General features: G+C 46.7%; 1 protein-coding gene across 2 annotated transcripts; it reads right to left on the bottom strand.

Moving 5' to 3' along the window:
- Positions 1–2,115: 2,115 nt before the first annotated feature.
- LOC125543779 (uncharacterized) lies at positions 2,116–13,114 on the bottom strand. 2 transcript variants are annotated; one of them, XM_048707246.2, is made up of 11 exons: positions 12,908–13,114; positions 12,602–12,775; positions 11,877–12,005; positions 11,304–11,443; positions 10,829–10,924; positions 10,567–10,695; positions 9,983–10,132; positions 3,223–3,324; positions 2,812–2,991; positions 2,660–2,739; positions 2,116–2,366 (listed from the first exon to the last, which is right to left on the bottom strand). In XM_048707246.2, the coding sequence occupies exons 1-11, from the start codon at positions 12,975–12,977 to the stop codon at positions 2,342–2,344; spliced, it is 1,275 nt and encodes a 424-aa protein (XP_048563203.1). In that variant the 5' UTR covers positions 12,978–13,114; the 3' UTR covers positions 2,116–2,341. The 2 variants fall into 2 exon arrangements, with proteins under 2 accessions (XP_048563203.1, XP_087402934.1); XM_087546808.1 differs by lacking the exon at positions 3,223–3,324.
- Between the last annotated feature and the right edge of the window lie 232 nt (positions 13,115–13,346).

Genomic DNA, 13,346 nt, shown 5'->3' with positions numbered 1-13,346 from the left:
CCATGCCATGAAGGGGAGACAATGCTTGTACGAAGGGTGGTAGCTTGGGGATGATCCAGCAAACGAGAGGCTACCAAGGAACATACACACATCAAGGGAGTAAATGCGGACGCCGTGCCGGAAGGCCGAATCGTCGACGACACACATCAAGGGGGGGGGGGTGTGGCTTCTTCACCCCACGCGAGGATGACCCCTCCCCTCATGCGGTGCGTCGGGCTCCATATGCATAGTGGAGCCTTGGCCCCATCGAAGACTTCGAAGGTGTCCTTGACCATAACTAACACCTCTACCGTCGAATATTCTCCACGGTAACGCATGAGGCCACTAGCACTTCACCACCACCACCGCCTCACACCACCAGAGAAGGAGGATCGGGTAACAAAAACGTGCTACCCATGGCGCCATCTGCATCATCGAGAATGGGGAAGGTAGTCATGGCGAGGAAACAGCTACCATTGCCATGCCATGAAGGGGAGACAATGCTTGTACAAGGGTGGTAGCTTGGGTATGATCCAGCAAACGAGAGGCTACCAAGGACCATACACACATCAAGGGAGTAAATGCGGACGCCGTGCCGGAAGGCCGAATCGTCGACGACACACATCAAGAGGGGGGGGGCATGGCTTCTTCACCCCACGCGAGGATGACCCCTCCCCTCATATGTGCGTCGGGCTCCATATGCATAGTGGAGCCTTGGCCCCATCGAAGACTTCGAAGGTGTCCTTGACCATAACTAACACCTCTACCATCGAATATCCTCCACGATAACGCATGAGGCCACTAGCACTTCACCACCACCACCGCCTCACACCACCAGAGAAGGAGGATCGGGTAACAAAAACGTGCTACCCATGGCGCCATCTGCATCACCGAGAATGGGGAAGGTAGTCATGGCGAGGAAACAGCTACCATTGCCATGCCATGAAGGGGAGACAATGCTTGTACGAAGGGTGGTAGCTTGGGGATGATCCAGCAAACGAGAGGCTACCAAGGACCATACACACATCAAGGGAGTAAATGCGGACGCCGTGCCGGAAGGCCGAATCGTCGACGACACACATCAAGAGGGGGGGGGGCGTGGCTTCTTCACCCCACGCGAGGATGACCCCTCCCCTCATGCGGTGTGTCGGGCTCCATATGCATAGTGGAGCCTTGGCCCCATCGAAGACTTCGAAGGTGTCCTTGACCATAACTAACACCTCTACCGTCGAATATCCTCCACGGTAACGCATGAGGCCACTAGCACTTCACCACCACCACCGCCTCACACCACCAGAGAAGGAGAATCGGGTAACAAAAACGTGCTACCCATGGCGCCATCTGCATCACTGAGAATGGGGAAGGTAGTCATGGCGAGGAAACAGCTACCATTGCCATGCCATGAAAGGGAGACAATGCTTGTACGAAGGGTGGTAGCTTGAGGATGATCCAGCAAACGAGAGGCTACCAAGGACCATACACACATCAAGGGAGTAAATGCGGACACTGTGCCGGAAGGCCGAATCGTCGACGACAAGACGGTCTACCTAAGATTAAATCATACCTTCCCAGAGCAATGGCCATGAAATCATACTTGAAAGTATGGCCTTGCACCCACCAGTGTAAGTCTGCTACTTCTTCAGTACACTAGCAAATCACCATTTGCCACCCTCACAAGCAAGGCAGTGTCCAAGGGGGTGGTTGTCACTTTTAGTCTCTGTAGTAGGCCTTGCACTCACCATTTGCCACAACACCACCGCCACGAACCCCGATCCGGCGACACTCACTGATATACTGTTGTCTTCCACTCACAGGCTGCGGCCCAGACTACCTTAGGACCACTAACTCAACCAATTGAATTAAGCACTTGTACCACTCTGTTCGGTTGACTCTTCAGTGTTTGTCGTCACTATCAGTACAGGTGCAGCCGTACTGACACTGCCCAAACATGTCGAGCCGACCTGACGGCCATGGAGGCGGAGGGAAATTTCCTCTCAGGTCCGATGGCTAACGACCACAAACCCCTGGGAGCCTCTACTCAAGCAGCGACCCCTGCAACTATCAAAGAGAACGCCAATGTAGCAGAAGCTAGTAATAGTAAAGAAAGCAAGAAAAATCTAGAAGACAGACAAGAACTCAATTGATAGCATTTTGTTGACTTTTTAACTGAAACTGGATACACATCCATCGCATTCAGTAATGTTTACACACGATAGGGGCAACCAGAAGTCTTAAAAAAGAGAGGCTTGCACTGTTGCTGTAGGTAGATACCAGAGAAGTAGAGAACAACTGGGATATCCTGATCCTGGACCTAGCAACAAGAGAGCCACAACTACGCAAGGTATCATGTAATGCGTGTAGGCTAAGTCTTCATTGCAGTTGCTTCCCTGTGATAACAAAGTCAAGGTGAGCATAAGGAGCAACTTCTATACAACTTTCTTTTCCAAAATAAAAATAAAAGTAGAACAAAGGCCCCCTCTTTTTTTTTCATAAATTTATGGAACCAGAACCCGCCTCACATTCAACTAGAGTTTAGATCATCCTTCATATGCAATAAAACTTGAGACGGAAAAAAAATATCACTCACTTGCACTGCATAAAAACTTCGCAGTTTTAAAACTTCTTATATAAGAAATGATTTTTTATCTTTCACAGGACTAGGAGAACACCGAAAATTTACCTTAAAGCATTCTCAATGTCAACGGCTTTAGGGTCCAACTTTAGGCCATCTGCGAAAACCTCACATGCTTTTTCGTAGTCCTATAAGTAAACAGCACCGATGAATTCCATGATCGTACAAGATTGAACATAACTACTTTGTTGTTTTGTTACCTTCAGACGCATAAAAGCAGCCCCTTGTCGATAGCAGGCTTTTGGCCAGTTGGGTCGCATCATTCTACACAAAGTAGCATCTTTGAGAGCCGTAGATCCATTTTCCAAGCGCAACAAACAGAGACTCCTATTTGCTAGCAGGGTTGCATAATCATCTGAGCTAGGGCCAAGTTCCATTGCCTGCATTAGTACAGCAATTACATTCCTTTTTGCCATACTAAAACAGAGTTCCGGCAGTAAAAACAAAAAACAACACTGCAGGCAATGTAATTGGCATTTTTATAGTAACTGAAGTAGAGCCTCGACCATTTTTTTTATTAATATTCAAAGCAGCCTTCAAGCAAGTTGCGTAATTGGCATTTTTTTAATCAAACAGCCTTCAAGAAATAAAGATTAAGCACAGTAACTTACAACAGTATACATCTCTGCTGCCATCATATATTCACTTCTCTTAAAAGCCTCAGCAGCTTTTAATTTCAATTCAGCTCTTTTCTTCTGGCACTTAAGTTTATCCTGATTACAAAAACATCCAAGGTCAAAACAAATATGTCAAACTAATACTGACAAGTGTTAGATGTGTATAGCCCTTTTCGGTTTATCCATATTGTATAAGGGGTCTCTTGCACTTTACCACACACTTGTATATGTATTGGCCTTTGGCCCTCCTGTGAAGTTAGTGGCTGATTATCTAACATGGTATCAGATGCTAGGTTAGCCCCTTCCTCCCGCACGCTGCAACTCCGTGCGCCTCGTACCTAGTCTCCGGCCGCCGCTGGCCGTCTCCGGCCGTTTCCTCCTCGCTCCCCGGCCCTGTTTCGCTCCCGGTCTGCCTCCTCTTCTACAGGCCGCTGCACCGAGCGTGTGCGTGGTCGCTCAAGGCCTGCCGCCGCCCCGGGTTCCCTCCTCTCCATCCGCTGCCCTGGGTTCGTCTCCCTGTCTCGTACAGGCGCCGCCGCCCCAGGCCCATCTCCGGCTTGGCTGCATCTTCGATCGGGGGCTGCTCCCGCTCGGGGGTCTCTGCCTGGGCGTGCCTGCTTTTGCTCGGGAGCTCTGCTAGGGCTGCTCCCGCTCAGGGGATTCAGTCTCTGAGCGCCGGCTTCCCCTCGAGCGGGCTTGCCTCCTGCCCGATCCAAAATCGGGGGCGCGTGAGTCCCCTCGAGCGAGCTTGCCTCCTGCCCGATCCAAAATCGGGGGTGCGTGAGTCCCCTGATCCCGATCCAGTTTCTGGATCCGTTGACCAAAAAAGAGAGAGAGAGAAAGAGAAAGGAATATCTCAGTATGTCATCTTCGGGCTATGTGGCTGTTCCTCGCTGCTCGGTGATCTTCGATGGCACCAACTATGCTGAGTTTGTGTGCTTCATGCGCATTCATATGCGTGGACTTCTTTTGTGGGGTGTTCTGTCTGGCGAGGTCCCTCGTCCGCCATGTCCTGCTGCGCCCGTGGCCCCAATTTCACCCGTGCTGCCAGTCCTTGCTGCTGATGCTTCTTAGGCTGATCGGGATGCCGCCAAGGCCCTAGATGATGCTGCGGTTGATGCTTATGATCAGCAGGTATCCGCTTATTCAGATGCTCTTTCTGTGTACCGTGATGACCTGTCTGCTTACACTCAGTGGTGCAATGATGATGCCCGTGCTGCTGCTGTTCTCACTGCGAGTGTCCTCCCTCAGTTTGCTTCAGAGTTCATGGGACTTGGCATAGTTGCAGCGATGTGGTCTTACCTCTGTCAGCGCTATCAGCCCTCTGGTGATGCTCTCTACCTCTCTGTGGTGCGTTAGGAGCACGCCCTCCAGCAAGGTGATTCTTCTGTTGATGACTACTATTCACAGTGCTCTGCCATCTGGCGCCAGCTTGACTCTCTTCGGACAGTCATTTGTGGAACCTGCCATTGCTGTCAGACTACTCGGTCTGATCTGGAGTTTCAGAAGGTTCATGAGTTCTTATCTCGTCTCCGGTCTGAGTTTGAGCCCCGACGGGCGCACCTGCTTGCTCGTGGTCGTGTTCCTATCTCAGAGATACTTGCCGAGCTTTGTGCTGAGGAGACCCGCCTTCGCTCTGCTGGGTTGCTTCAGGTTCCGTCAGTGTTGGCCACCCGGGCTCCTGTGTTGTCTGCTTGTCTCACTGCTCTGCCGCTCCTGCCTACTCCTCCAGGGAGGGTGAGCCGTTCTCCTTATGCTGAGAAGGGCACGTCGCGCCGTGACACCGTCTGTGGTTATTGCTCCCGGTCAGGTCACCCAGAGTCTGATTGTCGCCAGAAGAAGCGAGACCAGAGGCGCTCCTCCTCCAGCGGGACTCCTGTGTCTTCCTCGACTCCGTCACTCACTGACCAGGACATTGTTCGTCTCAAGCGTCTTCTTGCTTCCTCAGGCTCCTCGTCGACTGTTTCCGCTGCTGCTGTGACTGCATCCCCTTCCTCACCACCACCGGCATCTACACAGTCAGGTACATCTTCGTGGGTTTTGGGTTCTGGAGCCTCCTTTCATATGTCTTCTGATTCTTCCGCTTTGTCTTCTTTCCGACCTCTTGATTCGCCTGTTAATGTTCTTACTGCCGATGGCACATCTCTTCCTGTCGCTAGTCGTGGTATTCTTTCCACTCCATCTTTTTCTGTTCCGAGTGTTTCACATGTTCCTCGCCTTACCATGAATCTTTTTTCCGCTGCCCAACTTACTGATTCTGGTTGTCGTGTCATTCTTGACACCGACTCTTGCTCCATTCAGGATCGTTGCACCAAGGCTTTGGTTGGTGCTGGCCCTCGGCGCCGTGAGTCAGAGGGCCTTTGGGAGGTTGACTGGCTTTGTGTTCCTTCCGCTGCCACCACTTCTGCCAGCTCCCATGCTCTTGCTGCCTCTTCGTCTGCGTCCTTCCAGCAATGGTATGGTGTGTAGACTTCGCCGCTCCCTATATGGTCTCAAACAGGCCCCCCGCGCCTGGTTTGAGCGCTTCGCCTCTGTGGTGACTGCCGCTGGTTTCTTGCCCAGTAATCATGATCCAGCGTTGTTTGTTCACACGTCTCCTCGTGGTCGGATTCTTCTCCTTCTCTATGTTGATGACACGATCATCACTGGTGACGACTCTGATTACATTGCCTTTGTTAAGGCTCGTCTTCATGACCAGTTTCTCATGACTAATCTTGGTCCACTTCGCTATTTTCTTGGGATTGAGATCTCCTCGACCTCTGATGGCTTCTACATCTCCCAAGAAAAATATATTCAGGACCTTCTTGCTCGCGCTGCTCTCGGTGATGAGCGCACTGTTGTAACTCCCATGGAGCCCAACGTTCAGCTTCGTGCCTCTGATGGTGATCCTCTCCCTAATCCCACTCGCTATCGTCACCTTGTTGGCAGTCTTGTCTATCTTGCTGTTATGCGTCCTGACATCTCCTATCCTGTCCACATTCTGAGTCAGTTCGTTTCAGCCCCCACCTCTGTCCACTATAGTCATCTCCTCCGTGTTCTACGATATCTTCGTGGCACGATCTCTCAGCGTCTTTTCTTTCCCCGCTCCAGCTCTCTTGAGCTCCAGGCCTACTCTGATGCTACCTGGGCTAGTGATCCCTCACTGTCTGCTTATTGTGTCTTTCTTGGTGGCTCTCTTATTGCCTGGAAGACAAAGAAACAGACCGCAGTCTCTCGCTCGAGTACAGAGGCTGAGTTGCGAGCCATGGCTATGCTGACGGCTGAGGTGATCTGGTTACGATGGCTACTTGAGGATTTTGGTGTGTCTGCTACTACCTCGACTCCTTTATTGTCAGACAGTACTGGTGCTATCAGTATTGCGCGTGACCCGGTGAAGCATGAGCTCACCAAGCACATCGGTGTAGATGCCCACTTTGTGCGTGCTGTTGTGCAGGATCAGACTCTCGCTCTTCACTATGTGCCCTCTGAGTTACAGTTGGCAGATTTCTTCACGAAGGCACAGACTCGAGCCCAGCATAGTTTTCTTCTCTCCAAACTCAGTGTTGTCGATCCACCATGAGTTTGAGGGGGGGGGGGTGTTAGATGTGTATAGCCCTTTTCGGTTTATCCCCATTGTATAAGGGGTCTCTTGCACTTTACCACACACTTGTATATGTATTGGCCTTTGGCCCTCCTGTGAAGTTAGTCGCTGATTATCCAACAACAAGAAGCTGTATTTAGACACTTTGCACATAAATTTCAGTTGTTATCATTTATCAATATCATTACCAAGGATAAGCATAATGGCATAAGAACAGGCGATTAATAGCAACTATAAATAATTCTCCTCCATTTCACTCAGGGCATCTCTAGCTTGTCCCTTCTAATTTAGCCCCACCAATAGCGGGATGACCGTTTTGGCTCAGAGGAGCATATGCTCCTGGTTGAACAGTAAATTTAGAAATAATAATAATAAATGTTAAAATTCTGAATTTTTTTGTACATGTTCATGTTAGTGTAACAAGTTTGCTTGAAAATTTTCATGGTGAACGGAATAGCAGTGCTTCGTCGGTCAAAAAAAAACAAAATTAAGTAATAACATTTGGCATTCGTCTTGTTTTTTTTGCACAGGTCAAAATGCCTAATCTTTCCCCCTAAAAATTTGCCAGTAGCGTTTACGTGCGACGATGTGCAGATTGATTTTTTTTTCAAAATTTTGACATTTGCAAAAAGTATTTTTGACACGCAGGAGCGTACGCTCCAAAGCCCGAATTGGATTTCTGCTCAAACAGCTCCTTACACTCGTTATATTTGATCCGCTAATGAAAAACGATTCCTAGCCGAACCCTTAAAACTTAAATCCCTAAAAAAACTTTCGCCAATTAAGATTTTGTGTATGTACTACATTTCAACTACATATTTGCACACATATTAAATCCAAACTTAACAATCAAAGTTCACAAAATTCATGAATATTAGAAAATTAAAGTTCACAACAAATTATTCGAATTCAAACACGCAAAAGGGTCCAAATGAAGTAAAGAGCATGATATAAGCACAACAATCAACCGGTGCTATGGAGTAGCCACCGATGCTAAACAAGATCTTAGAGCTAGGTATGAACTTTTTGGTTCTCGATGCTTCGATGCGCTGCGAGGAATCAATGCATGTTGTTTGCATCGTGTTCCAGCTCAACAGGATCCCATTGGTGATGTACAGAAAGTTCTCTGGCATGGCTCATGTTATGCGAGATGATGCAACATGTCATTATTTGCCATAGGACCAGTGGGTTCGAATACTCGGCAGGGCCATGAACAATGGCAAAGCGCTTCTGAAGCACACCGAAATCTCTCTCAACATCATTGCAGACTATTCACGCATTGCAAAGTGGGATCTCTTAGTGCCTTTAGGTCACGGGTTGTCTTCACAAATGTGGTCCATGGAAGATAGATGCCATCTGCAAGGTAGTAACCCATTGTGTACTGACGGTCATCATTGACAACATAGTTGCAAGGAGGAGCATCTCCAACAAAAAGCACTCCAAATAGTGATAATCTCGACAGCACATTCAGATCATTACGAGAGCTAGGCAATCCAAAGTATGAATGCCAAATCCATAGATCCTCCAATGCAACTGCCTCAAGGACGATTGTTGGATCTTTTGGGTGCCCTTTGTACTGAACATTTCATCCCACAAGACAATTCTTCTATGTCTAGTGCATGCAATCAATTGATCCAAGCATACCATGCCATCCATGTTTTTCACTCAAAGCCAAAAGCCTCTAGGCATCTTCATCATTGGGAGCCCTCAAGTACTCTGCCCCATCTCAATCATGGCTCGTGTGTATCTTTGAATGGCCTACAAGATTGAATCTTCCCCGATGTGGACATAGTCAATAATGGCATCAGCCCAACACCCATATGCAAGCACTCGAACAGCCGCGACACACTTCATTAATGGGCTCGCACTTATCTCCCCTGATGCATACCTCCTCAATTTAAACCATCCATGCTTCTCCACAGCTCTTGCAATGGTGAGGAAGAGAGTCGGTGCATCCAAAACCATGGAAGAAAATACTTCTCCAGGTAGGTTGCATTGGGATTGAAATAATCCTTCATAAGCTTCTCATGGCCCTCTGCTCTATCTCGATTGATGCACAAGCGGCCAAACTATGATCCTAGTCTCGGTCTCCGGAAGTCATTATTAACAATCACCATAATGGCGATTTCAAAATCATCATCTTCTTCCTCCTCTTCCGACAAAGAGTCGTCGAAGACCATCTCCCTCAACCTCATCTACCCTATGCAATATTCTGGGTTGAATTTGATTGCAAAAACAACAACACGTAATGAAAATAGCTATAGAAAGCGCACCTAAGCAATTCATCGAACACCTTTCCGACGGAGAAGGTTAGAGCTTCGACTGGCGGAGTTGATCGAATCCGAAGCTAGGGGTGGACGGCAGGCAGGCAGTAGAAGGCCGCAGTCAACGGCGGGCCTCAAATCGAACTCCTCGGGCGATGACAAAGCTCACCGTTCGCCTACAAAGATCGCCGGTCTTGGCACAATAACGGCGCCACAAAGCTCCTCGGCAGGCGTTCTACATCATCTCCGTCATCCGCCGGCTTCGTTTTGGAACAAACGAAGCATGTCTGGTTGTTTTTTCGGCCACGAGATAAAGGCGGCAGCAGTGGAGATATCTGTCAATTCCAGCGACTGGCGGGTGGATCAAAGTGCGGAGGTTGCAGGGTGTCAGCAAGCCTGCAGGTGGACGCCGGAGGCAACACCGGCGTCAATGCGGTGCCAAAGTTTACCGTGAGAAGTGGTGCCGGTCGAGTATATTTGAGGGCCTAAAGAGCCAGTGCTTAAAGATTATAAGGAGTTAGGCCGGATAAGAGTTCGGCTAGGTGTGGTTTTACTCCTCAAAATAAAAAATATAAGGAGTTAACGCCTTTTAAGGGATCGGCTAGAGACGCCTTAAAACTGTCACATGCCTTGAAATCTCTGCTTAAAATAATTGTCCACGGCCAAAATCAAGTGTATATTTAATACAGTGTTTCCAATATCTACCCATAATTTAATGATTTGAATGAGATTAAGTGCGAGCATGCTTGCATACTTGCATGTCATTTAGTAGGGCCATGATCATTTCTCATAAAATATTTCTTAGATCTGGGTTTTTTCTGAGTTCGTATGCATAGTGAGCTGATGGCAGATATAGTGAACCAAAGAAAGTATTATGGAGCTACAAGTGATCATAGAAGGAGACACATACCTGCTGCAAACCAAAAGTTTTCACATGCGAAATGATCCCGTCAATGCTCCAATCGGGAAGCTTTGAAATCGGAGAAGTTACAGGAAATAACATTTCAACAATTTCTCTTCTGCCTTGGGAAGCAGCAACTTCAATTGGAGTTATACCAAACTGCAAGAGCAGAAGACATTGTAGATTTCGCAATGAATAATCACTAATATAAATATCATGTGCAGTTGCAAACAATTTCTATGTCAATGTGATTCAAAATTTAGCACATTTCAAACAAATAACTAAATATACTTTGCACAATATCAAATGCATGAAGCAATTATGGAATAGCCTAATGCCCTCACCCATCCTCGTCCAAGAAAATCTTGGGTTAATTTCTGCAGTTAATTGTAACGAAAATCTTAAGAGAAGTGTGTCACTTTTAGTGCATAAATTTATTTATGAAAATTTACGAAAAGAACAAATGGGGCCAGATCAGCTTATTCTACTGCCTGACCTCATAGAGGACCAATAGTAGTCAGGTAAATACCAACAAAAAGTACGCATGAGAAGTAGAGCCTGACAGCAGTCAAACTGGAAACTGTATAACTCACTTCATCTGCAATATTCGGGTTAGCACCAGCTTCTAGTAAACAGTTCATGATGCCAGCTGAGCCACAAGTTGCTGCCAACGCCACGTAACTACCACCATTCGAGTCAGTGAAATCCACATCAGCGCCAGCCTGAGTAAATTAATTATTATTTGATCACCTGAGTTAGTGCTTGAGATGTAATACAAAGACAAATTACTCATGATGGGATAAAATTGTCCTACAGAATACACTTAACGGAGATCCACGAAGGAAGGTGACTAACCTTAATGAGTAGCTTCACACAGTTCACCGATGCAGTTGGTATGGGTCTTATGGCCATACTCAACGGGGTATCATCAAGGTTGAGAACCTTGTTTGGCTGCAGAAAGTGGATAGATCAAATTCCCATACGTGAAGAAAGGAAAACTAGAGAAATAATATCACCTCATTTGGTGTTATATATTATGCATGTATTGGTGATGTTCACAAAGAAATTAGACATAATATTTACCATACTGTGGGGAAGTGACTGTGTTTCACTTCAAAAGAACTACGTAATTATGATCAAATGCTGAATATATATCCGTAGCTTTGTACCAAAATAAACTCTTCATGTACCAAAGTAAAAGTGGCCACATTGTTCCCATTCCAGTGCATGATAGCGTCAATGGGATGTATACATTCTTAAGGGTCTTCACAAATCCGGTTTTTCTTCTTCTTTTGAACAGCCCAGTGTGTACAGAGAACTGATGTCTTACATCTGCGTGGTGCTCCAACAAAATCTTCATTGTGCCATCTTGACCATAAGTAGCAGCCAAATGCAACGGAGTCCCAAGCGGGGAAGGTAAATCCACATCAATTCCTCTTGAAAGCAGCAGGTTGACTATTCCTTGATGTTCTGAAGAAGAAATTATTAAAAAGTTAATAACTCCAAATTATTTCCCAACATTTAACTTGTCTTTCACACATGCATGACACCTGACCATACCTCGAGATACTCTTTATCAGAATTGCCAGCCAAATTACGATTTTAGACTAATATACTAGTTCAAATTTTGACAGAACAGTTAAGAAGTTAACTAGGGCCATGCTCAGGATAACTAAACAACAATTTGCAAAAAAAAAAAACTTATGCGAATATATTTGCGCCTGCCTTGTCGGTCAGATTGGACCGCATGAAGGCCGGGGCCACTCCTAAACCCTCTAGATCTTTCAATCGTTTTCAAGAGCCTACTGCAGTTTGTATCGTGTGATTTCATATGCACTTAAATAGTATTGAAAATAATTATTCCAAATTATATATTATTTGTGTGTGTTTACATGAGAGAGACCTTTGTGTGCAGCAGCATGGAGAGGCGATCCTGTTTTACCACCTAACTTTGGATCGGCATCATGAGCAAGAAGATATTTTGCAGCCACAGTTCTCCCAAAAAATGCAGAAAGGAATAGCAGAGTTTCACCTGTAAGAAAAACAAAGACCAGTAGCTCAGCACAAAATCAAACCTGCCTTCAACAATACAAATGTTCCTTTATGGACAAGGCACGGATCAATTACTACTGTTAAAAGTGCTCAATGTGGAACCGGAACATCATTAGTCCTAATTGATGCATTACGCAGTGACTCTCCTATGTTTGCTGTTTAAAACAAAGATAGCACAAAGACACAAATGAAGGTGCAAGAGACACCTATACATTCAAGAAATCAAGATATGCTGGTATAAATGTCCCATGAATGAATTTAAAATATTTAAACTCAACTTCGAATTTAAGTATAAGTGTATGCAGCGTACGATAACCAACAATATGCCAAGGGTGTTGCAGATGAATGGCCCTCACTTTCATTGAATTTCACAGAAATACTGAAACTTAAGCGTGCGGTGCCAAAAATATTTGTGAAACTGAAACCCATAGAAAGGCCCGAAAAAGAAGAAACCCATAGAAAGAATTGTTCATTTTGTTTTCTATTTTCGGAAGACAAAAAAAAAAGTTGCATAACGCTCTCTTCAGGCCGTATAACTATGCAAGAGATGCAGAATTGAAGGGAAGGCAACCTAACCATTGTCGTTTGTTTGGTTGATGTCAAGGCGGAGGTCCTCCACGAGATACCTGCAGACGTCCATCTTCTCCTCCATGGCCGCCAGGTGCAGCGCGCTGTTCCCGCAGTTTCCGTCAACCACCGCGGCCATGATGGCCGCCTCGCCTGGCCCCGAGTTGAGCCTCCGCGCCATCTCTTGGCACACGCGCGCGACGGGAAATGCTTAGCATTGACTCAGGTACTAAACACACTTGGATCCACACCTAGGGCAGACCAACGAACCCTAATAATAAGATAAAAGAGCAAACACGAGCTTGGTCGGGTTACTTTTGACGAGGCGGAGGTTGCCGTCGAAGGCGGCTTGGAGGAGCATCCTCTCCTGCTGCTGCTTCTCCATGGCGATCGGAAGGCGAATCGACGAGACCAATGCAAGTGGTAGACTGATGCGAGACTCCTGGTCAGTTAAAGAATAGAGGATCTACGCCGTAACTGGTTGCGGTGAAAAAGGCCCCGCTGATTTAGATGATTATCATGATTTTCTTTCCTTGGGGGGGGGGGGGGGGGGGGGGGGGGGGGGTGCTTTCCTAACGGAAAACAAGCTTCAAATACTATAAACCTAATCTAAATGCTAGTATGATGTATATGTGTGTGCGCGCGCGCTTTTTTCTTTCTTTCCGTGGCGCACGCAAGCGCACACCCCTCTACACTAACTCATTTGTACTACAAAATCAATAAATATCCAATGAAGTCAATACTATCCAAATCT

Source organism: Triticum urartu, chromosome 3A, assembly GCF_056163025.1.
Source record: "Triticum urartu cultivar PI428250 chromosome 3A, HENAU_Tu73, whole genome shotgun sequence".
Taxonomy (NCBI): Eukaryota; Viridiplantae; Streptophyta; class Magnoliopsida; order Poales; family Poaceae; genus Triticum; species Triticum urartu.
The sequence above is the reverse complement of the archived record's forward strand: the minus strand, read 5'-3'. Positions and strand labels throughout refer to the sequence as shown.